Source organism: Nannobrachium achirus (assembly GCF_963921795.1).
Source record: "Nannobrachium achirus genome assembly, chromosome: 11".
Lineage (NCBI taxonomy): Eukaryota > Metazoa > Chordata > Actinopteri > Myctophiformes > Myctophidae > Nannobrachium > Nannobrachium achirus.
This window is the reverse complement of record NC_137820.1, coordinates 55,195,955-55,223,363: the sequence shown is the minus strand read 5'-3', so window position 1 is coordinate 55,223,363 and position 27,409 is coordinate 55,195,955. Positions and strand designations below refer to the sequence as shown.

At 43.6% G+C, this 27,409-nt stretch overlaps 1 protein-coding gene across 5 annotated transcripts in view; it reads left to right on the top strand.

Moving 5' to 3' along the window:
- Positions 1-27,409, top strand: part of LOC308294632 (FYVE, RhoGEF and PH domain-containing protein 4-like) — a 110,987-nt gene that overhangs the window by 59,682 nt on the left and 23,896 nt on the right. For 3 of the 5 annotated variants that reach the window (XM_080737378.1, XM_080737377.1, XM_080737380.1), the window contains 2 exons: positions 15,266-15,442; positions 19,293-19,524. In XM_080737378.1, coding sequence (XP_080593504.1) covers positions 15,266-15,442; positions 19,293-19,524 — 409 coding nt within the window. Of the gene's footprint in view, positions 1-15,265; positions 15,443-19,292; positions 19,525-20,621; positions 20,699-27,409 lie in introns of those variants that run through there. The other 2 variants (XM_080737379.1, XM_080737381.1) reach the window with 2 other exon arrangements.

Here is a 27,409-nt window from a genome sequence, read left to right as displayed (position 1 = left end):
TAATTATTTTGGATGAGTGCTTTATAAGTCAAATATATCTTTGTGACATCACTGCCCACATCACTGCCCTCTGTTGGTGCTAAATCAGTGGTCTTCAACAGGGGGTCCGGGACCCCTAGAGGGTCCTCAGAGTCTACAGGGGGTCCTCCAAATCTTTGTGTGATAGACGTTTTTTTCTCCTTTTTTATATTAACCACTTGAACCCTAGCGTCCATAGTCGGAGAACTTTAGCCAAACATAGCAGATCTACAAGCTCACAGCTTGTAGAGCGGCTATTTTTGGCAAAAAGGTTTGGTGTAGAGGGGGAAAAGAGCACACTAAGTACAGAGTGAAAGGTCAAGTTTATTAAATATTGACGGTTCAAGTGGTTAAATATCTGAAAACACAAATTGACATGAATCCAAAATACACTGATGAAGAGGTTGTGGGGGTCACTGCTTCATCTCTCTCTCAATTAAGGGGTCCTTGGCCTGAAAACGTTGAAGACCCCTGTGCTAAATGATATGCCTTGATGCAGTGATGGACAGAAACAATTCATTTCTGTCGGGCAGAACACTAGGGTTCAGATGGTTAATATAAAAAGTAGTAACTCTTGAGTAACTCTGAGGACCCCCTTGGGGTCCCAGACCCTGTTGAAGACCCTTGCCCTACTTGATCATACTACAGCGTCACACAAAAGCAAGCTGAGCTTGTAGATCTGCTACTTTTAATATTTTTGAATTTTAATCCTGAAAAGTAACAGGATTGGACTGTGTCCAAAACCTCATAATATGTCCAAAACCTCATATTATGTGGTTTCCACAGACGAGTACTGTACTTAAGTACATCTTTTGGGTGTCTGTACTTTACTCGTGTCATTCCTCTTTCTGACTTTCCCTCCACTACTATTTCAAAGACAATCTAATCTAAGCTTGTGGATCGTCTATTTAATGTATTCATTTAGGGGGGGACCATCAGCCAAAAATAGCATAGCCTATCTATTTCTAGATGTCTTTAAAGGTGTGTGTGTGTGTGTGCGTGCGTGCGGGCGGGCGTGCATTCGTGCGGGCGGGCGGGCGTGTATGAGAGAGAGAGAGAGAGAGAGAGAGAGAGAGAGAGAGGGAGAGAGAGGAGGAGTCTTGTTGATCCATATACTGAGCTGAGTCACTCATGATGCATTGACTGCCTGGGAAGATCTCGTGCAACCACTAAACTTCCCATTTCTAGCGCTCCTCTGAGACGCACACACACCCACTTACACACACTCACTCACTCGCGCGCACACACACACATACACGCACGCACGCACGCACACACACATACAAACACACACTTGCACATACGCATGTACAGTACGCACTCACACACACTCACTCACTCACTCAGAACGTGGATGCTCACATTGTGTGCCACTGGGATTGTGTCTCTCTCAGGCTTTCGGGTGAGTTTTGTTGTCTTTACTTTGGATTCTCCTGCTCAGTGTTGACACCGGTGTCTTCAAGATTTTGTGTGTAGAGTAGACCAGGGAAAAAAGGCTAAAGTACAGAGCCAGCTCGGGTCAAGTTTTTCTACATGGAGGTTTTAAGTGTGTAACTTCTGTGGACTCTGTGTTTCCTATCCAAGGCAGAGCCATGCAGGCAGCGTGGGAATGACTGTGGGTGGATGACAGTGGGGGACATGTTCTCACCACTCTTCCACTGAGGAGTGTGACACTGTGTATACACTTAGTTTATATACACTCTAGAGCAGGCTTTAGTCTTCAATACAGTACCTGCATGCCGCTATAGGCACGTTATAGGAAGAAATAAACATTTAGTCCTTCTGCCTGGAAGGTTTTGAGACAAGGGCACTTATATCATTCATTCATGACTGGGCTCAAGTCTAAAGTCAAATAATGTTGATAAGATACAGTATGCTGCTGTTTCAGTTTAACTTGTTTGACTTCTTTATTTTCTCCGTCTGCCTGTTCCCCTTTTACGCACTTTCACCCTGGTGTCACTATCTTGTGCATGTCATTATAGGTGAAAATCTTCAAATAAAGTTAATAACGTTTTTTTCCCTCAAAGGAATAGCAGATCTAAAAGCTCACAGCGTGTTGTGTTGACGTCCTTATACTGTATGCCCAGCAAGTGGTCCCACTTGTGCTTACATATCTGGCAAACATTTATCGAAAGTATGTGAGCTTGTAGATCTCTTCAGCAAATCTATTTAGTGTAGAGGGAAAGCAGGAGCATGCCCTGGTACAGACCCCTGGGGGACTACAAATTATGTAGTATAGTGTTTCTCAAATGGGGGTACGTGCACCCCTAGGGGTACGTGGGGGTACGGCAGGGGGTACAGGAGATAACGGGAATATGTATTTTACTGTTTATGGCTAATGACAAAACATTGACAGTCTTTGTGTGAACCTTCTCATAATTTGTTAAACCAAATCACATCAATAACCTTGAGTAGTACAGCTGTTATTGAATAGAAAGCAACGTTTATTTGCCATTATGCTGTTTTATTTTGAACATATTGGCATTGTAACTGGACTTTTGATGTACATTTTATAAGCTAAATGCCGTAGTCAGGGGAAGGGGGTACTTGGCAGAAATCAGTACTTGGCAGAAATCATTATACAGGGGTATGTCTGTATAGGTTTTAAGCGGTTAAGTTGTGAATGTTGTCCCTACAGGAAAAAACACAGAGAGAATCTTCGGTATGGTAACCGGTTTGGTAGTGTATTAAGAGTCCTCTCAGACATTGTGTCTGCATGCATGTGCTCTGCCTGGAGGCAGCAGGCTTTAAATATTTTAGGAGAGAAAATGAGGCTTTTCAGCTTGAGGCCGTGTCAAGAAGACACTCCCTGCCCGGTGACAGGGTGGGGACACTGAGACAGGTGTGACGCTGTCTTTTATGCAATAACGCTGTGTTTCAGAGCATTGGCACACACACACACACACACACACACACACACACACACACACACACACACACACACACACACACACACACACATTACCTCAGAGAGATAAGACAGACAAGACAGTGAGGGACAATAGAGGGCTTGTAACAACTTTAAACTGGAGTGGAGTCACATTATTATTATAGGTGAAATGTTTCACATTTGTTTAGCTTGTAGAGTAGACTACCTAGTTTCAGCCGTTTTTGGAAGTAGGACTTGAGTGGTTAACGTAGGCTACCAAAGGCCTCTTCAACTCTTCAGCTGAAAAGTTGCGTGGAGCGGAGTGGACAAAATGAAATGCCAAGGTAACGCCTCTTTCCTCCTTCATGGCATCTTTCCTCCTGTCATGATAACTTTTGATGCACCTTTTCTAAATATTGTGGCCGAAGTCAAAGTCCGCCTTTAGATTAGAGTTTAATATCATGTACAAGCGCATATGGATAAGCCACTGAATGTGATACTTCTATTTTATTTCAGTGAAGTAAAAAGAAAAAAAGACAACATTTTAGTCGTCTGCTTTGAAATATTTTACTATTTTAAGCACTTCCCAGGACCGCCTCCTTTGTTTGTGTGTCTGTGTGTGCGTGTGCACGTGCGTGTGCATGCACGTGTGTGTGAGTGTGTGTGTGTTTGTTTTTGTGCACGAGGGAGCTGAGCTGTAGAGACAGACTGTACCGTAGGAATAAGGAGAAAAACAGTCCTACATTTTGTGTCAGCTTGACAAATTCTCCTTCCTCTGTGCTACTGTAGATGAGCCTATAGTTGCACTTTGAGCTTAATTATTTTATTCCTATTTTATTATAATTACCATGTCTTTATTTTATTCCTTCTATTCATTTACTCTCTTTCCAGTAAAGCTCTTTGAATGAGTCTGGTTTGAGTGTGAGAGAACTTTTCCCTTGCATTTAATGACGTGCATGCCATCTACACTGTAGATGGCATGCATTATCTTTAGAATATATTCTAGATATACTGTAGATTCTACAGTATATCTAGAATATATTCTAAAGATAACCTACTTTATATTTTCTTTCCAGCATGGGTAGATTCAACAACCCTCTGTTTTCAATGACATACTCACATAGTGAGGAAGTGAGGAAAGTACTCCAAGTACTGTACACAATTGGAGAACACACCAAAACACTTTACAGACCTTTAAGCCCTTTCCACACAGGCGTGTTTATCCGCACGGATAAAACGGACAATTTCTTTTTTTTTTAAAGAAAACAATGATTCTCTACGACCTCATGCACACCGGATCCGAATTAGCCGTGCGATGAGTGGCTGCGGTCGTGCGTTTTTTTCTCGATCGAACCCAGTTCGATTTGTGCGTCTTGTCGCATGCGGTAAAAAAATCATCACTCCTTTTATGACTCCTTTTGGGATCCGCAGTTACGCTTTCAGGAAATAGAAACAAATTACCTGTGTTTCAGATCTAATCATGCAGGGAAAATAGCAGATCTACAAATGTGTGCGACGTTCCTGGAGTAGGGCATTCATTTGACGAAAAACCATTAAAAAGTTGAAAAGTGGAGATGGCAGGTTTCTGCCCGACAGCGGTGATTTATTAGGAGAGGAGGCAGATGCGTCCAGCCTCTCTCAGTCCTGTTGTAAAATAAATGTTCATCTTCAGAAGGCAGCGGGCCAGTTGCCATGGCAGCCAAGTCCTCCCAGACTAAAAAGCAAGGACACGTCCCGACTTCCCGAGGTTGAGTTGCACTTCAAATGTTACTTCTCCTTCTTCCAGAGACAGCGGGACGGTGTTTTAACCACTTAAACCCTTTTATTATGGTAGGCCGGAGTCCCTCAGGGCTCTGTACTAGTGTCTTTTCTGTCTTCTGTCATTGTGGGGAAAGCTTCCTCTAGCAAGCTCAACGTGTCGCTTTGCGAGTTACGCGTTGTGAGCTTGTAGATCGACTATTTTCCCCACAATACAGATGCTGGGATTTAAGTGGTTAAACAATAAACGTAGAACGATTTGCTAGATTATATTAAATCGTAAAATGTCCATTATGTATTGTTTCTTCCTTGTTACAGATAGATTTCAATCATCCATTGCAACAAACATCACCAAACCAGAGTGAATAGCAACAGCAGAATAGAGCTGTTTGGCATTGATTGGCAGAGAAGATCTGTCTGCTGTTTCTTTGGCTCAACCCACATATTCGGCTGTCCTGCTCAGTTCATCCCACAAACGCATGTTCCTTATAAATGGAGCACCACATAAACAGGCTTTACAACAGTATAAAAGTTATTGTCAAGGTTAATCTACCAAACACAATGTTTATTTAATACTAAAGACATACTAAGTACTTTAACAGACTAATGCTATCTTAAAGTTTGCGGTCATGCCATCTCCATGTCCCTGTTCTGGGGGCGAACAAACATTCGGCGAAAATAGCCACTTTACAAGCTCACAACGCGTTACAAGACGACACCGCGTGAGCTTGTAGATCGGGTGTAGAGGGAACATAGAAGCGGACAGAGTATTAGAGTCCTGGATGACATAGGGGCCTCTTTTTACTTTATCTATTCGAAAATAGCCGATCTACAAGCTCACAGTACTTCCCTCCACCCCTGGTCAACACCATGGGCCTGGACTGTCAGGGAAGCCTCTCCTCGTTCCATGTGTTTACACATCAGCAGACCTGTCTGTCTAGTCGGGGAGCCACAGGCCCAAAAGCTCAAAGAATAGGGTTTTACCTGTGACGTCATGACATACTTTTTATTTTAGTTTTTTCTGTTCATTTTGTCATTAAGGTACACAGAATGAGAGGCCTGCTCTGCCGGAAACATTGCGAAAAAAAGTTATGGCCATTTTATTCACTGTCCCATCGACTTCACTATACAGGAAAATAATACAAAAATAAATTTGTTTTAAGTAGCATGTGAGGGGTCAAACTAGGGGTTCTTAATGATTCTGAATCCATTGCAAGCATTTGTTTTGCATGAAAAACATTCCTTGGGGTAGATTTCGGCCTCTCAAAACTGTGATTTTTGATCACTTTTCACAGTTTTTTGGGGCTGAAATCTAGCCTACGGAATGTTTTTCATGCAAAACAAATGGTTGCAATGGATTCAGAATCATGAAGAACCCCTAGTTTGACCCCTCACATGCTATTTAAAGCAGATTTATTTTTGTATTCTTTTCCTGTATAGTGACGTCGATGGGACTTTTTTTTTCGCAATGTTTCCGGCAGAGCAGGCCTCTCATTCTGTGTACCTTATTGACCAAATTAATAGAAAACTAAAATAAAAAGTATGTTATGACATCACAGGTCCTCTCAAATGTTGGGCCCGTGGCTCCCCGGCTAGTCTGAGAGGCTCCTTCCTCTTAAAGAGACCGCAGGCAGACTGCTCTGAAAGGGGCCAGAATGGGACCCTTTGTGTCCACTAACAACTTAATGTTCACATGCTTTTATTTAGCGCTGCGATGGCCGCTAATTTGCATGGAGTTCTATCAGTTTTTGCCAGCTATGCTTTAATGACAGGATGGCAGGGAGAGGGAGAGGGAGAGAGATTGAAATGCTTATTTTTTGTGGTTTTGTAAGCTAGTGATTTTCCTAAGTTGCAATGTGACACAGCTCTGTTTGCACATACATTTCTTTGTTAGGTTTTTTATTTGACACTTGCTTTGGCATTGTGTAGACACATTTTATCATGCCAGTAATTGCTCCATTGAATTGAATTGAATAGAGTGAGAGAGAGCAGTTCCCATCCTTGTTCCCATCCTCTCTCTCTCTCCCTCTCTCTTTCTCTCTCTCTCTCTCTCTCTCTCTCTCTCTCTCTCTCTCTCTCTCTCTCTCTCGCTGTGGTCTGAATACCTACCAGAGGTGATTTACAATAGAGAAGCTGGTGTTTGACACAGTTTATAACAACCCCAGGAGAGAGCCAGTTCGTCTGTGGAAAAGTGAACCCTCTGCAATCTCATCCCATGAATTGAGTGTGCGTGCGTGCGTGCGTGCGTGCGTGCGTGCGTGTATATAGTAGAATTGGAGAAATGGACATAGAGAGGACCATTTCCCTGGCCCTCACAGGAGAAATGGTTGTGCTGTGGTTCAGACAGATTTGGGGAGTTAGACTTTCAATTAGGAACAGATTAAGGTTGGGTTTTAGCGTTGGGATTAGACATTTAGAGGTTATGTTTAGAGGTTGGGTGATTTTGGTTGCATGGCAGTGTCACACTCAAAAATAGCTTGGGCTTATTATATAGACCTAAGGTGCAATGTGACAGAGCATATAGTGGTTCTTAGTAGAGTTTCTCAAACTTTTACTTTTGAAGGTCTCTCTTTAACTTTGACAGTGTTACAAATGGAACTAAAGGGTCCATTTGGTTCCAATTGTACACTGAAGTTACAAACTTGTATGGGTCAATTTAGAACCCCATAAAGGAACCCAGAGAGTCCCTAAAATCCACTTTGAGAACCACTTATATAGACTATTTCCGGTTTTAAAATTGAACACCCAAAAAATTGCAAACAAAAAGTTAATTCGCTGTCCTAAAAAAGTTGTTGTCCTCTCAAGTGTAGTAATGCAAGTGTGTGTGTGTGTGTGTGTGTGTGTGTGTGTGTGTGTGTGTGTGTGTGTGTGTGTGTGTGTGTGTGTGTGTGTGTGTGTGTGTGTGTGTGTGTGTGTGTGTGTGTGTGTGTGCGTGCGTGCGTGCGTGCGTGCGTGCGTGCGTGCGTGCGTGCGTGCGTAGTATGTGTGTGTGTGTGTGTGTGTGTAGTGTGTGTGGTGTGTGTGTGTGTGTGTGTTTGGGGGGGATGGGTATTTATGCTGTGTGGGTGGAGTCTCCGCTTTGTGCCAGAAATGTGCATTATGAGGTGTAACCCGTTCCTGGATGCTTCCTTATTGTGCTTATAATGTGGCCGCAGGAGGAAGCCAGGCACATAATCAGGAGGAATTCCTGAGGCCAGCGTTTTAAAGATTGATCATAATTTTAAGGGACGTGTTTAGAAAGTCCCTCGGCAGCGCCGAGCGTGGGAGCAGTGCAAGGCGGACAGTCACTGCGGTCGTTGCCTTTAATTAGGGTCAGGACTGGCAAAAAATAGGAGCCGAGAGTGTATGATTCTGTGGCATTTTCCCCTCCAGATCGGTTTTAGATAAAGATCACTGTTCAGAGCGAGATGAAAGGGGAGGGTTGTGGACGAACGCCATACTGGATGTATAGTTAACTTATTCTGCCCCCCACCACCACCCAGCCACCCACCCTCCCCCCCTGCCATTTTCATACCCAAGTTATACCCACTATATGTTTTGTTTTCATGTGCTGGGCGCTGTTTATAAATAGAACGGTACACTGTGTGCACGCTGCTGTGTGACACATTGGGTTTATTGTGTTTCACTGAGGAATCAGAGGAATGCAGCCATTCATGAGCCCTGCATTTGGGTTTCTCCTTTTGCTTTCGAGGGGTGTTGGGAATCAGAAACAGAACAAAATATTACATTTTCGATGAAAGTTAACTTTCTGTTAAACAATTGAAAACGGGACTGACTTTCAAAATAGTCAATGCAAATCTACCATCAACCCCCACAGTGCCCGCATATTTGACCAAACACCTCCAAAAAGTAAGCGACACCCACAGCTACAACACCAGAGGGAGTGCAAATAACGATTTAATAATAGAAAACCCATGGTACAAACATGGGGAAATTCTCCTTTTACAATACAGCCACTGAAGTGTGGAATTCCTTGACTATTTCCCTTAAAACAAGTAACTCGCTGGCCTCTTTCAAAAAGGCCCTGAAAATTCATCTTTCAGGAGGTCAGAGGCGTAGGTAGTCATCACTTTCTCCCTGAAGACAGGCGAGAAGTTCAGTCAATCAGGAGCGAGTGCCCATTTATCAGCTTTAATTTGATAGTGTTCCAGTTTTATTTGTGTCCTCTCTTCCACTCGTCTAGCCTGCATCCTGCACTACTGATTGGATCAAATGCGTATAATCCTGACCTGAAAATACATTTTCTGTTTACTAAAGAGCTGGAGAGACAAGAAGACCGGCCTTACTGAACAAACACTCTGTACTGTAGCAGGGCTACTCAACTTAAGATGGCTCAGGGGCCACTCAAAATACAAAAATCCTTGTTACTGAACAAGCACTCCATAGAAATTATTACTATCACAATATAGAGCTATTTAACACTCTATAGCAATTAGCTATTTAACACATATTTTTAACACTTACAGTATTTTCAATACTTATGTAACTGAACGCTACACCTTGTTACTGTAGCACTCTTTAAACTACTTCATCACATGCACTGTGTGTGTGTGTGTGTGTGTGTGTGTGTGTGTGTGTGTGTGTGTGTGTGTGTGTGTGTGTGTGTGTGTGTGTGTGTGTGTGTGTGTGTGTGTGTGTGTGTGTGTGTGAGTCGATGCGAGTCAGTGTGTAGAATTTGAGAAATGGACATAGAGAGGACCATTCCCCTGGCCCTCACAAGAGAAATGGTTGTTTTGTGGTTCAAACAGATTTGGGGAGTTAGACTTTCAATTAGGAACAGATTAAGGTTGGGTTTAGACATATAAAGGTTATGTTTAGGGTTGGGTTTGAAGTTTTGGTTGATTTGAGTGATTTCTTATTGGTTGTACGGCAGTGTTGTGCACCAAAAATAGCCAATCTACATAACTGTGGGCTACATATCAATACTGTAGCTCTTCTTTAAACTGCTTCATCACATGCACTGTGCTGTTCCTGCATTTATCTTATCATAGTTAGTCAAGAGTGTCAGTTGCCAAAAAAGAACAGAAAGTAGTCAAAACAGACAAGTGATATATCTACCAGCTACAGTATAAGCTTGTAGCTCATTATGGCGTGAACCAACTAGGCTGAGAATGCTAGTTGTTTCCAACTCGTTCAAACACTGCTTACATAGTTAACTTTTTGTATCTGTCATGTAATGTTTACTGTTTCATGATTCCAAGGAAGTCACTTGCCTGCAATTTGCCACAAACGTCATCCATCAGTTTGCTCCCCAGCCAGTAGCTTGTAACCAAATTAGTTCGGGGGTCTTTTACAGATTGTAGCAACTCGCTTGTTGCAGCAAATGAATGAATGGTGTCATTTTGTGACATGTTGAACAGATCTGAGCTGCAGTGTGAGTATCTGGAGATGATACAGTAGCTTGGCTTATCCTTCATTGTAATCCTGCTACTGTACAGCGTGTGATCAATGCATTGACAGACCATTGTTTGTTGCACCCTTTGTAAATCCATTCATCTTGCTAAATGTACCAAGGAATGAATGCCCGTTTCGACGCCACTGCAGAACTCAGACCTGTGCGTGTGTGTGTGTGTGTGTGTGTGTGTGTGTGTGTGTGTGTGTGTGTGTGTGTGTGTGTGTGTGCGTGTGCAGCAGGACAGTAGGCAGCAGGCTACTCTCAGGAAACCACACACTGTATTGTAGTAGTTAATAGTTGCGACCGTAGGTCGCATTTACTACCAAAACCTCCACAGGCTGTCTGTCAGTGAGTGAGTCAGTGAGTCACACTTTTGCCCTGCTCATATCTCCACAACCGTTGCCCCCATCCATGCCACATTTTGCACACACACTCCTTACCTGCCAAACTACAACCTCCAAGGACCCCCGGAGCTCCAGGGACCCCCAGGTCCCTGGGGGACCCCCAGGTGTAAAAAGAATTCCCTCCGTGAGTGACACATCACACGTCACACTTTTCCCCTGCTCATATCTCCACAACCGTTGCCCCCATCCATGCCACATTTTGCACACACACTCCTTACCTGCCAAACTACAACCTCCAAGGACCCCCGGAGCTACAGGGACCCCCAGCTCCCTGGGGGACCCCCAGATGTAAAAAAAAAAACCCAAATGTGCAAAAATGACCAAATGACCACCCCAACGGGGCTGCTCACGGGGAATTCCCGGGGACCACCGACTCCTGGTGCTCCAGAACGGATGCAAAAGTGGTGGTGCCCCCAGTGGAGGACCCCCTACACTGCAGCTCACATAAAATGCTGTAACTCCGGCTAGGAGCGACCGGGAGAGCCGGGGCCGGTACCTATTCGTCCGCCTCGGCGCCGCGCAGACCCCACCCCTCATTTCTCACATGGCCCTCTTCTAGCGCCACCATCAGGCCGATTCTTGCAAAGCCACCTACGGTCGCTTATCTCCCGATTAGGGAGTCTTACTGGTATTGTAGTGCTTATAAATCTACGTATCGTAATGTTGTGTTTCTTCATTTAATAGCCTCATAATTATCATAGTAATGCAAAAATAATTCAGCAACTTTAAACTGCCACAATGGCGGGTAGCCTGGCAATGTTTATAACGACCAATTAAGATTCCAGACGACCAATGTACGGCTATATACCGGCTAATGGAAAACTTGCTATAAATACGGTATGTTCCATAAATGTAAAAGGACAGATCAGACCTAAAAGAGCACAATCTACTTAAAAAAATAATAATAATAATACAAATAGAAGCGATCTAGATTCATACCACCGGGACGGAAATATCACTCTTCCATGTGAAATAAATAAAACTATAAATAGGAACACTGTGTGCATCTACAGTACAGGACAGGACAGTACGTATCATTGCAGTCATTTATCATGAGTTTTGCCTTCTATTCTAGAGCAGTGCCTCTCAAACAGTTTCATATCAAGGACTCCCAAATTCACACTTATTAGCCCGCGGACCCCCATTTGAAAAGATATGCCAGGGACCCCCATAAGAGAACATTTTTTACGGATTCTTACAATTCAATGTTCATTTAAGTCATTAACTCTCTGAGTTACATACCGATACTATCTTTTGGTTCCTAACTATTATTTAGCCTATCATTTCCCTCAAGGATCCCTGGAGGTCCCCGGACCCCACTTTGAGAAACAATGGTCTAGAGTACTAGTAGAGGCAGGATGACAGATGAGCTCTCCATTGAAAGTTAAAGGACCAGGTCACCTCTGGGACAACCAGATCTTATTTTATTGTTGTGTGGGACACGATCAACACAATCCTGAGTTATTTTTTGTGTTCAATCTGTGTTTTTAGATATTTTAGTATTTCAGCCGACAACTGGTCATATGATGCAAAATGCATCATATGACCAGTTGTAGCATGCTGAAATACTAACATACAATATAACCTATATCTCTACACTATATGTGTCCTGTGAACATGGAAGAGACAGACCATTCTTTTTGCCATTCTCAAGAGGAGGAGATCATTCAATACAAGTGGGACGGAACAGAACATCACTTTACCATGTTCCATCACCGGGGGCCAAACAGAGGGCAGACAGATGTATCTGACACACTTTTAAAGAGTGGACACGCACTGGAAAACAATTGACTCTGATGATAGAGTATTATAACATGAACATACTGTAGTCCACTGCTGTTGCCACTGTGTGCCTTTCAGGCACGTGCACACATAGACATCAAAGGGGGCTTGAACCCCTGCCCTTTTATCCGTCTGTAAAATTGCCCTCTCCAGACCATGAATGCAGTTTTTACTATGGTGAAAGAAAGGCAAATGCCCTCTTTCCATGCCATACCTGAAGGCAGCATTCAAGAGAATTGTCTTGTACAAACTCTCCTGAACTTGAATTTAGCATCTTATGGTTAAAGAATTGTCCTCTCTGTGTAGAAATCCATGCCGTATGCCACATCTCCAGTATTGACTGCTTTGTTCTGTGTGGTATCATGCAACGAAAATAGCCACCAAAAGCCCCTGTCAGCCCCTGCCTCGCTAACATTCTCTTTGTGAATTGCATTGGCACAATGATTGCTGCCCCATATACAGTATACAGTAGTATCGTCTCTGTCGGGTGGAAACCTTGTATGTCAAAAACTGTTGCTTTTCAAGATTCAAATTCAAAAGTAGCCAAAGCAGCAGATCTACAAGCTCGAGACACATCGCTTCACATCACGTTTCGAGCTTGTAGATCTGTTACTTTTGATACTTTTGTGTGATGCTGTAGTATGATCAAGTAGGACGTTCATTTACAAGAAAAAAACACAAAAAGTTAGAATAATGGAGAAAAGAGGTTCCTGCCCGACAGCGACGATATACTATAGTGCAGTGGTTCTCAACTTTTCAGGCCGCGACCCCCAAAATAATCATATTTTAACTGGGGACCCCCCCCCTCTCTGAAGAGAACTAAGAGTCGAGGAATTACATTTTGTCTAACACGGTTCTATTGTGAAAATAGCAGATCTACGCGAGGCGTTGTGAGCATCGCTATTTTCACAATTTCTGCCTCTAATATTTGACAATTTGGCCAATGTTTCATTTGACATTTTGGAGGCATCAAAAAGTCCTTAAATTGTCACTTTAGAAATGTGCAGATACCCTCTATACACTTAAACTTTATGTTGGTTCGTTTACTGTTAAGAGAGAAAACAGTGTTGCACATTGATTTCATCATCTGGGGACCCCCCAAAATAATTTGGGGGTCCCGACCCACAGGTTGAGAACCAATGCTATAGTGCACTGTATACAGTATGTGATGCTTCAGTGTGACTTGTTAAGTGTCCCGCTGTCGTTGTGTGAAGGTTTTAAACAGAGACTAATGGACCAATAGACAACCTCTGTGTTTATAACATCATGAGAGAGAGACCACCCACCGCTCTGTCCTTCTGGAAAGATGGCACCGCATGAAGAGGCTTTACCTGTGCGTGTGTGTGTGTGTGTGTGTGTGTGTGTGTGTGTGTGTGTGTGTGTGTGTGCGTGTGCGTGTGCGTGTGCGTGCGACCGTGCTGTTTAATCCCTCAGCGTTGCAGTAAGCTGGTTGGGTGAAGCCTGACATCATTAGCTGGAATTTTAAGTGCCGATTGCAGCGATTCTTGAGGATATTGCAAGTGGGCCCCTAAATAATTTGCAAACACTACGATTTTATTAATACTATAGCATTCATGTAAAAGAGGGCATATAATTCTTTTGCCTCATTTTGATACAAATATATTGGAACGTAAGGTATACTTAGTTAGCCTGAACACAATCGATCGATCCTTAAAATAAACATGTTTTTTTTATTTAGACATGTGCCCTTATGCTCTATATATACTTACAGTCACAGGATAATAGATTTATAAGACTTGTTGGACTGATATCACTTTGAGAACATACCATAGCGCTGTGTTTCTCAAAGTGGATTCCAGGGACTCTGTGGGTGCCTTTAGGGGGGACTAAATTGACCCATACAAGTCTGTAACTCTGTGTGTACAAATGGACCTTAATGGGTCCATTTGTTTACTGTCAGAGTTAAGGGGACACCTTGACATTTTAAAGTTTGAGAAACACTGCCATAGAGCCAGACAGTGGATAAAAGCAAAGTCACACACCACCACCACCACCACAAGGAGCTCCACTGCATCAGGCTGAGGTCAGCATTGACGTAACAACAGTTAATGACAACACATGTTATCTTCCTCTTTCTTCACCCATATTTCCACATCTTTGACCAACAGACACCAACTAATATATAGCCTACTTGATGTGTTTATTGTTGGACAAAGCCTTGAAATCATTGATCCCTTAAAGTTTTAAACCCTGTGTACTTTGTTGCCTATACTTACCTACCCTAATGGCTTTGTTACTCTGAGAGAGTACAATAAGGAACTAAAAGGACTGTAACTCTCCATAGCCTAATCAAACTGGGGGTCCTTTTTTTTGGGGGGGGGGCAGCATGTATTATTGAACAATACATGCTGTAAATACACAGGATTTAGCAAGAGTCCTCCATCTCAAAATACGGCCGCACTGACAGGCCATTCTGTCCAAAAACCTCACAGTCTCCTCTAGTCTAGAAGTTGACCTGCTAGTCCTAAGACAACATATGTTTCCTTTTTGATCAGTTCTCCTGGGGGAGGAGGACAGAGTCCTTAATAAGCTTGAGCAGGGGTCTTCAATGTTTTCAGCCAAGGACACCTTAGTTGAGAGAGATGAATCAGGGACCCCCACAACCTTTTCATAGATTCCATATAGTTTCATCATTTAATTGACAGCACAATCATCAGTGTATTTTGGATTTATGTCAATTTGTGTTTTCAGATATTTAACCACTTGAACTGTCAATACTTAATAAACTTGATCTTTCACTCTGTACTTGGTCTGCTCTTTTCCCCCTCTACAGCAAACCTCTTTGCCGAAAATAGCCGATCTACAAGCTCTGTGAGGAGTTGTGATCTTGTAGATCTGCTATAAAGTTCTCCTACTAGGGTTGTAATGTAAAAAAGGATTTTTCCCTATCACACAAAGATTTGGAGGACCCCCTGTAGTAACTCTGAGGACCCCCTAGGGGTCCCGGACCCCCCCGTTGAAGACCCTTGAGCTTGAGCATCAATAAATGAGTCTTCCTTCTCTCTCTGTGTGTTGCAGCTGTGGGCAGCAGTTCGTCGTGCGGTCCGGGTCAGAGGAGTCCTCCCAGCGTCAGGGCCTGTCTGACCAGAGCAGAGCGAGGTGCAGGCGGTGCGGCAGGCAGGGAGAAGAGCAGCAGGCCAGGAGTCAATGGAACAGCCTCTGGCAGCAGGCCCACACTGCAGCCCAAACCACAAGGTACGGTGTGTGTGTGTGTGGCTGTGTGTGCGTGCGTGCGTGCGTGCGTGCGTGCGTGCGTGCGTGCGTGCGTGCGCGCGTACGTGCATGCAATAAGATAAGATGAACCGCTATCGATCTAAATTCAGGTGTCATAGCAGCAACAGCAGTAATGCTGCATTCGTTCACACAGGCATTTTCAGTGGAAGCCAGTGAAGATGCAAAGATACACCTGACATTTGTCAGCTGCTGCTGTACAAAAGCTACAAAAGAAGGCCCCGTTGGCGTCCCGTCTCCCTGTAAGCAGGAAAAAACGGAGGAAACCACGACAAAGCGCGTGACGTCATGGCTCCCGCCATGTGCACCACGTGCGGATGTAAACAAACAGCCATGTAGTAGGAAGTAGAACGAAGGAGTGGTTCTACACATGCACTTGTCTATCTGGTCACTACAGTGTTTTCAATCCCTGTTGTGTCACCGTGTTACCGTCTGTAGAGTATACAGTATATGGGCATAGCTTTGTCCATCTCTTTTTTACAGTCTATGGTCTAACATGGCCTAGGTCGACTTCAGACACAAAGCTACAAAGCGACAGATGTGTCGCTTTGTAACTTTGTATATTTTGTATCTGCCGGTGTGAACACAGCATGAGAATGGACCGCAGGAGAGGTCTGATGGAGGTGTGATGCGAGAGCGTGGTCGTCTAGCCCAGTGGTTCTCAATCTTTTTTGGCTTGAGTACCCCCTTTCCCTGATTTCTGAATCCAAGTACCCCCTTTACCCGACAACATTTTGCTCATAAAACTGCATAAAGCCATTAATAATGGTAGGCCTGGCCCTATATGAGCACTGAACAGATTTATTTTCAACACTGTGGCCAAAACATTTCAGTCCAGTTTTCATGTCAATAACTATCAAACTTTCAAACACATCCCAGGTCCCTGGTACTATTTAGTTTGGGGTGGCAACTATCAGGCTCACACCAATGTCTCCATGTATCATCATTAAACATAACATATTTTCCCTCTCCTAATTCAATGTTTTTGGAGCTGTGTGGAACACAAGCTCCCTATACGTGGCCGTGTGTGTAGGTATGTGGGTGGGTATGTGGGTATGTGGGTGGGTGGGTCTGTATGTAGCCTGTATGTAGTAACCCTGGGTGACCAGAGAGGTGCTGTTGAGTCTAGCCTGCCCTGAGCATCAACTGCAATACACACACACACACACACACACACACACACACACACACACACACACACACACACACACACACACACACAGCTCCACTTCGAACAGAGGTTCGATTTTTTTAAATTATTTAACTATGAACAATATGTTTGGGGGGCATTTACCTGAGTACCCCCTGCAGTACCTGTGCGTACCCCTAGGGGTACACGTACCCCCATTTGAGAAACACTGGCCTCTAGCCAACACCAACTCAGGACTCCTGAATTGCTGCCTTTTTTTTCCACACCCTCCTGTCTGTAGCATCAGGGTCTTGAGCTCTGCAGTGTTGTCAGCTCCGCTGTCTGTTGTGCTGCACTGCATCTACGTAGGTGGGTGGTGGTGCGCCTCTTTCCTTTCCTGGTTGTGAGTCTGACCTGGGCTGCACCTCCCCATTGATTGAGCGCCAGGACAGTGAGCAGGCAGAGTACAGATTGTTTCTTTAGAGACCAAAGGCAGTTCTAGCTCAAGGTGTGAATGGAAAGAGTGGAGGCAGAGACATGAGAAAAGCATTCTACCTCAGTCAGCCTTCAGCATACAGCAGCACAGAGCGTGAGGAGAAGGTTCAAGGAAGAGTGATTCAAGAGCCTAGATTCTGCATAGACAGATTTGATTCTGAGACTTCATCATACATTGTACATTCTATTAACAGTAACTATATGACTGGGGTTTGATTAAGTCAGTGTTGTTATCTTCATATGGTTATCCATCATCCAGGTGATGATAGTCAGCTGTCTTGCTAACGAATTCTGTCTTGGCCATATGGAGCATCCATATATGGGAATTGCCAAATATGAGCTTAATATTGACGACATCAGGGATCAACATATACCTGTATGACCTGTCTTGGTCATTGAGTCAACAATGTGATGTCACAACAGGTCAGCTATAGACATTGAGGCGTTACCCACTAACGTACGGACAGGATCTGCCGGTTTTCATAGTAAACTGCGACCTACGGTCGCAATTATGTTTGGATATGTTGCACAGCTCATCAACACTACTATGAGTATGAGCGTGAAGGCATGAGTCACCAACATCATAGTCTCTGGAACCAGACTGCTGACTCACAATTTTCAGATGCTTCCGTCATACTAACATTCTGTTGAAATGTGTGAAATCAAATTAGTCAAACATAGCTTGCGTGGGAGAAATGGGAATTCTAAGAATATATTTTCTTGAATGCAAATGACGAACATGATGACAGCTTCCTTTCTCAGCTGTCAGGAGTTTTAGTTCCACACAATATATTATGGACCTTTGTAGGAATAGACTCGTCTGGCTACATAAAAGTACTATTTCTGATTTACACCACGTATATAAACGTAACTATTCACAGAGAAAAACACCTTGTATAATTTTTAAATAGAGCACCAAAGTCTGACGCAATTTACACATCCTACCTGGTATTTTTCTTTACCCCCATTCTGAATTCCCATAGACTTTCTTTTTTTTAAATATTGCGTCAAATAAGATCTGTGTATGAAGTGTGTATGTAACTGCCAGCAAATTTGTAAAATTTTCGTCAGACACAAACTGTATCAAATATGAGTGACTGTAAACGATACAGAGCCTCCCTGTCAATATTTTAGTTTGTTTATTTTTTGACCACAATTCTTATATGAGACGATTTTAAGATCACTCAATGTTATTCTCCATAGAGGAATTACTCCTATGACCCAGGGGGTGACAGTGGCTGGACAGTATAGTGTATGCTTGCCTCATGACTCTGCACACACCACCACTGGGATGCAGTGAAAGCAGAAGAGGCCAGGAGATTAGGAGAACCTTGAGTTGCATTCCTCTTTTATTTGACGAAGGGTAAATCTTTCTCCACACGGACGAGGAAGCCATTATAAACCAAACAAGGAACCTGTTAACCCTAGTTAATGTTTAACTGACGTTATAAAAATGTAAAACTAAAATAAAACTTCTCTTCTATGCAGTTCATATACCAGGAACGCTTTATCCACTTTATAACCATACTTTTTAACCATAATTTTATACTGGCTATTAAAAAATCTTGAAAAGTTTGTGCAAATCTTTGAATAATATTTTGGTTCTGGGGTGTCCCTGGAACAATGTTTTGAGATGAGGGTCTGAGGCCAAATACATATAATTTGGGGGGTCCTTAGATGCAAAGGTTGGAACACCACTGCTAATATCAACATTTTTTTAGAGACATTTTTAGAATCTCAATGGGTTAATTCAGCATAGTCAATAAAGTCACTATGGTCTCTCCACCCATAGCACTTACTCTAGCACCCAATGACCATACATAAAAGCTAGATAGCCTTTTATATATATATATATATATATATATATATATATATATATATATATATATAATGCCTAAAATTGTAAATTGTTTTAAATGTTTAATCAGCAAACACCACTTGTTTCAAAAGAGGTCAGAGTCTTATTGGTCTGAGGTCAGGGTGGATTATAAGATGGCTTTTGCTGCCCTCTTGAGTTCACACTGTTAAATGACACTCAAATCCCATGCTTGAAATATCCATGCTTCATTTGACCTCATCATCATTATCATAGCCATCATTCCTACCATGTCAGTCAGTGGGTTCTCAACATGTATTTTCATAACCTGTGTATACTGAACCTCTTTCACTTTCGACATTTTTCGGAAGCAGCGTCTGCGACGGCTCTTCTGTGTGTCTCTGCCACAGTGCCTCCGAAGCCACCTCACCTCCAGAGCCCAGTGACGGAGCAGACCTCGTCCCCTCTGGCTCAGCTCCAGAGCCCTCTGTTCAGAAGCAGCATGGAGGAGGGAGGGGGAAGGGGAAGGGAGATCCTGAACAACAGAGCCAGAGAATCCAAACACAGCAAAGTGTCAGAAATCATCAACAGCTTTGAGAAGAAATGGTGAGTCCCTTTACACATGTCGTCATCATCATCATCATCATCATTATCATCACTCATAACATGTCACCTATCGCTGTGGTTCCCAAACTGGGGGTTGGATTTTTTATTACACAAGAAAGAGGCAAACATTGTGAAAATAGCGAAACTACGACTGCGAGGCATTTTTGTAGTTGAATTTTCACAATATTTATCTGTAAATGTAATACATGTCTGCAATTCCAAGTGCTTACTTTGTCAGGGTGGGGGGGTCACCAGTTCAAATCTGATTATCTTGCGGGGTCCACAGCCTGAAACGTTTGGGAACCCATGACCTATCTTACAGTTTACCATAAACACCACATCCACACCTGTGTCTATCCCGTCCGTCCGTCCGTCCGTCCGTCCGTCCGTCCGTCCGTCCGTCCGGCTGGCTGGCCTAAAGGTCAGAGGAGCGGGTTTGTAACCGGAAGGTTCTCGGTTCGATTCCCCCGAACTGGCAGAACAAATCGGAGTGGAGAAGTGAATGGCCACCACTGACACACCCCCTCCCCCCAAATCAGCTGGTTGTATTCGAGAATTGGTGATGGAGGGAACCTCCTTACCTCCCCTGGATAAATAAAGTTTAATACTAATTGTGAGGAACATGTTCAGGATTCAAGTGATTTTAGGACTGTCATCTGGTTTCGTGTGAGTCTGCCTACTTTTGTGGACTCTGCTCCCATTGAATGAATCTCGCTGACTCAAGGCGGTTTTAATTACCCCCCTCTCATCTTTAAATGGCTTCGGGTTATACAACGAGAGAGAGGAGGGTCAAGCTGCGGAAATCCCAATAAATGTCACATTGTAGCTTTCACAACAGAGCTGCCTCATTAAGGGCTGTGGTAACCGGTCCGGAGACCTTCTGGAACGGAACACATTGTCTTTGCTAACATTTCCCCACTACTATTTCAAGCCCTCAAAAAGCAGAAGTCGTTTTTTTATTCTAATATATACTAGGCTGTACTAGACTATCCGCTCCTCTTGGTGGTATTAACTTAGGGAAGACACACACAGAATAAGCCCCGTGCTTCACGCGTCCAGTGCTAAAGCGAGGAGGGGGGATGAGAGGAGATTTGTTCAGCCTCGGGGAAACTCAGCGCCTCGTTCAGTCGTGGGCCAGAACTCAGTGCAGTAACATGAAACCCAGTGGCATGAGGTAGGAACTCTCTTTAAAACACTCTGTTATCTGTAAGGTCCATCTGATGGACATGATGGTCGGTTGTATAGCTTTGATATAGTTTTGTGTGTGTGTGCACGTGTGTGTTTAAAGTAATTGGACTTTCCTTTTAGCATAAATAGTTTTCCATTTTGCCACAGAGCATGTACTATTTCACCCATAAAAACCAGGAAAGCATCTGTGTAATTTTTTGATTTTAACTTTGGCTATTCAAAAAATAGCAGATCTACACGCTCACGGCGCATCACTTCCTTTTCACACTCATCTTTTATTCTGGGGGTCACATCTTCAGATTGGGGGTCCACGGACAAAAATATCAATTTGGCCCATTCTTGGCACAAAAAGGTTGATTGGAAAGTACTGATTTAGAAGGCATTTGTAGTATGATTTGTTTCAGTAATTCTTTGCATACAAAGGTATTTCCATATTGTCCCTTTTATAGGACAGTTTTGTCCCGTTTTAACCCATTTAGACCTGGAACCTTTATTTTATGATTTAACTATTAAAAAATAACAGATATACAAGCTCACAGCGCGGCAGCGAGTGGGGGACCTTGACATGAAAATGTTTGAGAACCACTGATTTAGAAGGAGGATTTAAAAGAATCAGGTAAAAAAATATTGTAAGCCTTGCACAAATATTCACAATTTGTCAAAAATGGCAGATCTGCAAGCTCGTAGCGCGGCACTCGGTGCCACGCTGTGAGCTTGTGCATCTGCTATTGTTAATAGTTAAAGCATAAAATAATGGTTAAAGTAATAATGTGGTCTTTCCTGGTCTTGCAGGTTGTAGTGAGTGAGGGAGGCCTGTTGGTGGCACACAAACAATAGTGTCCTTGTTCCAGTCGCTCATACAGTGAAGTGCAAACACATTCAAGGCGGCAGCGAAACACAACCATTCACCCAGTTCTCTAAAGTGTTACACTGTTCCTTAAGGCTGAGCTGGGAAATACATGCGCACGCACGCATGCACGCACGCACGCACGCACTCACGCACGCACACACACACACACACACACACACACACACACACACACACACACACACACACACACACACACACACACACACACACACACACACACACACACACACACACACACACACACACACAGTGATGGATCACTGCTGCCTGAGGCTGCATGAGCCTGTGATCATTTCATCGGCACCCTTCCTACTGTATCTCTTCGAGGTGTTCATCACAGAACAAGGTCGAACCGAACCGAGCAGTGCTGGAAATAATTTACCCAAGGACTGTACTTTTACTTTACTTGAATATCGTTGCTGTCGGGGAAGAAACATCTTACTGCATGTCCATATTCAAACATTTTGTGTTTTCTTTTCGTAAATGAATGCCCCTACTTGATCATACTACAACACAACACAAAAGCAGCAAAAGCAGCAGATCCGCAAGCTCGAAACAAGCTTGTAGCTCTGGTTACCACTTTGTAGATTTATAATAATAGCCAATCTACAAGATTTGGACACATTTTGAAAACCTCTCAACACACTTACTGTACTTTTGCTATTTCAAGTATCCTGATGCCAGTCCTTTTGTACTTTTCCTAAAGTACATTTTTGAATACAGGAATATTACTTGTAAAAGAGTATTTCTGCTTTGCGGCCACTTTTACATACATAAAAACCACCACTAGAACTGAGATTACCACTCTGTGGACATTAGAGCTTTAGCCCCCTCTAGTGGTGAAACAGAAAGGCCTGCAAATCTTCAGAGGGAAAATAATTAGCCCACTAAAATACTAATCTGGTTCACAGTGCTGCCGGCTGCCTCCATGGGGCCTGCTGAGGATACCTCCTCAGCTGTTTGTAATGCCACTCTCGTCTGGGTCAGCCTGGCGGTGAAGAGGGCGTGCATGAATACAAATGACAAGTTTGCAAAAGATGTCTTGTTCGCAAGTGTTGTTGCTGTCAAGAGTGACTGTGATTGTAGCCGCGTTGTTGTATGTTTAAAGGGCAACTTTGTTTTTTTACAACTTTTAGATAGTCATTAGAGAAAAGAAAAGATGAGTGTTAAAATGTTTTCATTTACTTCTTTCTATCGTTTTAGTGATTTTAAAGATTTTGATTTGCATGCATGCCCCCAGGATGGGGCGACCTCGCACTTTAGGGTCGCTTTTTGCCCTTAGGTGTCTTGCTAGTGTATTATAATGTTTTAAACATTCTATAATAGTGGAGAATAGCTGATCTAAAAGCAACTCTCTTGTGTGACACTCTGGTATGATTGTTGAGCATGGCACTAATTTAGGGCAAAAAGTAATTGAAATATGGAGATGCAAGGTTTCTGCCCAACGATGTTCATCATCTCGCAGCCTGAGAATGACTCATCCATACTGTGTTTCATCAGGCTGTTGTTCTTCCGCTATTTTAATCTTACTTCCTGTTTTCTTAAGGGACAATGTACACTCAGTGAGCCTCCAGTTAATCCTCTTGTTTAGAGCAGTGCTTCTCGGACATGTTCACATCCAGGACTCCCATAGTCGCATGTACCGTATTTGGCATGCAGACTCCCATCTGAAAACAGCTTGTGGCCAGGGAAGCCCATATCCCATACGAGAAGACATTTTTCAAAAAACGCAGATCTACAAGTTCGCAATGTGGCCACTATTCACCACTATTCGACGTTGTTCACCGAAGTCGAATATTCGCTTCTCTTTAAAAAATCAGTGATGTTACTAGGTTTTCAATGTAATGGGTCCCGGGACCCACAGGTGGTCATTCAAATGGGTCCCAGAAAAGTTTTATGAGTCCTCAATATAAAGTTTACGCTCGCAAAATGGCGTCAGACGTCGGTGGAATCAAAACATTGACGTTTCTATCGCCTGTTTAAGACTTACTCTACGTGGATTTTATTTGTGTTAACGTAGGGTAAAGTAGGATGCTTTCACCCATGAACAATGGTGGTGTCTGTGGACATTTTTTTTTTCTTTTACCGCGACGCAGTAAATTATTTTAACATGGACTCCAAAGGCGCATCCCCGGGACCCCAGGACCATGACATGAATGAGTCCCTGGGTGACTTGAATGAGTTTTTGATGCGGGATGCGCACGTAATGACATCACTGAAAAATATATAGATTATAAAGCTTGGCTACATAGGAAGTCATAAATAATGAGTTGTCAATGCCCCTGGTGGATGAATTTGTTAATGCTCTATACCAGGGGTTCTCAAACCTTTTTAAGCTATGACCCCCAAAATAAACATATTTGAACTGGGGACCCCCACCCTGACAAGCACTTGGAATTGTAGGTATTACAGTTAATGTGACTCGGTACCACAGATGCGTTGTGAGCATGTAGATCGGCTATTTTCACAATGTTCGCCTCTTGCTTACTTAATATTTGACAGTTTGGCTTGGCCAGTCCTGTCGAATATTCGAATACTTTGAGGTTGAATAATTCGAATACTAAAAATCACTTTTTGTGAATGCCCTACCTTGTAGATATGCTATTTTAAAATAGTCTTGTGGGGTCATTTCTAACAGTAAAACCTTGACTATGCATAATCCTGGTTCAGGTTGCAGTGTCATACTGCTTGGCTCCTCTTATCACTGTGAGGAAGAACGCAGGGCTCAGCAGAAACTGGGTTACTGCACGCTGCCACTGAGAGTGGTCCAGTGCACAGAGCAGCACCAGTTCTGCGAGAGAGGGCGAGATCATTTAGCGACCTACAACCGGGTCGCAACGCGGTCGGTTGTTTTCAGCGACCGGGTCGCAAAAGCTACCAACCGGGCCGGTAAATCACCGTATGTGCCGCTAAATCGAGCGGTCGCTCGATTTAGCGACCCGGTCGCTGAAAACTACCGACCACGTTGCGACCCGGTTGTAGGTCGCTAAATGATCTCGCTCTTACTGGGTTCTGCAACGCTGCCACGCTTTTCCACCAAAAGAACGTTGGTCCTAGACAGTGTAAAAACAAGTACTCACATTTTCTACTTAAGTAAAAGTACCAGTAAGACTCCCTAATCGGGAGATAAGCGACCGTTGGTCGCTTATCTCCACAATCTGTCGGTAGATAATGCCGGTCTTATATAAGGGTCATTTGTGTACGGTGTGATGTCATACTGATGTCAGCAGTGTGATGTCATACTGATGTCAGCAGCTATGTCTCTATATATGGAGTTATATGTTGTTCGTGTCCAAATATGGGGCTTGTGAGGTCAGACTTAGTGAGATTCGTCGGTTATCTCCATATATGGAGGGATGTGTTGGTTATCTCCATATCTGGAGATTCAACCTTCAACGTGTAACTATGGCTACCTAACCACTAGCCACATGACGTGAAGGTGAGTGAGGGTCTTTGTAACAGCCACCCCCAGATTTCCCATGGAAATCTGTACAATATCGAGAAGGCCCGAACGGAAACTCTTAGTCAACTGGCCACCCCATCAAAGAGTAAAGGGACATCAAGGCCTCTCTCTTGTCAATGGGCTGGTGTCGGCCACCCCATACGGGTTCTAGTCTGAGGTGATAGCCTGCCACCCCGTTAGTAGGCAGGGGTCCCGACAAGCCAAGGGGTCGATTGCACCAGATTCCTCCTGCCGCGAAGGGTGCCAGCATGACTCACCATCCTTCCTAGACGATTTTGACATCTTGTTACTAATCTGTCGGTAGATAATGCCGGTCTTATATAAGGGTCATTTGTGTACGGTGTGATGTCATACTGATGTCAGCAGTGTATTGTCATACTGATGCGGAGATATGAGCAGGGCAAAGGTGTGACGTGTGACGTGTGACCGACCGACGGCCGGACGGCCGGTGGAGGTTTTGATACTAAACTGCGACCTGACGGTCGCAATCAATACTGCAATTACTCTGTTATTACAAGTAAAAGTCTGGAATTCAAAAAGTATTGGCATCAAAATGTACTTAAAGTACCAAAAGTAAAAGTACAAACATTTTTTGAAAATAGCAGATCTACAAGCTCACAACGCGTCGCGAGCTTGCAGATCGGCTATTTTCAAATAGCCTAGGTACAAAATAGGGCTAAAGTGGATTAATGTATGTTTTATAATATAATCATTTTTATCTGCAAAGTAACTAGTAACTAAAGTTTTCAAATAAATGTAGTGGAGTACAATATTTGGATCCGAGATGTAGTGGAGTAGAAGTAAAAGTATTGGAAATTGGAAATACCCAAGTAAAGTACAAATAACTCAAAATTGTACTTAAGTACAGTACTTAAGTAAATGTACTTTACTTTACTTTAGTTACTTTACACAAATGGTCCTAGAATTGTCCGGTCCTACACTCTTGGACCCTTGGTGGTTTCACGGAACCAGCCGTGAATGGCTTGCAGTTTTGCTTTTCTTTTTCTTTTTTTGCTTGTTTTTTTTCCATTATATCACATCTGCATCTTCCAACCTGTAGAATAGTGATACGCCCACTTTGGTTGCCAGTGCAGGCCAAAACAACCTGTGTATTTTTTGGTTCCCTTTCCAAACCAACCATTAGGGTTCTGAACCAATTGATTTTCTGTGGAAACTGTCTGAACTGGTTCAAAATGAGGCGTCCCCCTCCCCATATACTCAGAGGGGGCAGGAAATAGCCCAAAAATAGCAGATCTCTTTTTGGCAAGGAGGTTTCGGTGTAGACGGAAAAAGATCTTGGCCCAAGGACAGAGCTAGCTTACTGGGTCATGGACAGCTTCACTATGAATGAGAATCCCTGCGATATGATGATTGTGATAGACTATAATAACGGTTATCGTGGCGTTCCCTAAACGCTGCAACACATGCAAGGGACCAGAGAGTGGTCCGCTGCACGGGGCAGTGACGCGTGATTATGGATCCCACTGGGAAAGACGGATAACCACGCCCCAGACTCATTTTTGAAGCTTGTGATTGGCTGAACCGGACGTAGGGAGTGCTCCGTTGTAGTCACTTGGACCGCGCAAGGTGCACCAAAACCCAATTATCATTGCGTTTATCGCGCGCTTGCCCAGGCCTTACGGCCTGGGCATAAATAGAACGATTGCATTCACCACGGCTTCGTAACTCGCGCGGCCGGCCCTGGCCCGCTCTTCGCGGGCACTCGCACCTGCGGCGCTCGGGCGCGAAGAGCAGGACCAAGGTCCGCTGGCCTTCGCGCCGCTTGCAGTGTCGTTTCCATCCATCTTTCCCAGTGGGATCCATAATCAGGCGGCAGTGACGACGCAGGGGACTGGGAAACAGCTGGATACACTGCTATGACAGGATATGGTGCTACCGGATGGTAGAGGCGTCAATTGGGTATGGCAAGGTATGACAGCTTGGCTCCAGGGGGAAAAATAAATGTATTTCTTAAAATGAATTCACAAATATCTCTATGACTATCTGCGTTTGTTATTAAATTACTTTAAACTAACTACAATGCAAATTAGAACAAAATGAATGCTTTCACAAGGTATTAAATTCTCCACAACACTTGTATCCACCCCTATCTTGACAAATGGTTTATTCCCCGGTTCAGTATAGGTCAGCACAGGTGCAATGTATTATTGTTAATTGGCAGCAGTGGCACATTAAGTAAGGTATCCACAAGTTTCCGCGGGAGTTTACTGGAGACTATCAGGACCAAACTTCCGGGTTTAACAGCAGACATACAAGCTTACGTCGCGTCGCAGATGCAACCCGTTGTGAGCTTGTAAATCGGCGGCGGAACCTCGGTGCAGACGGTTGCGCAATGCACTATG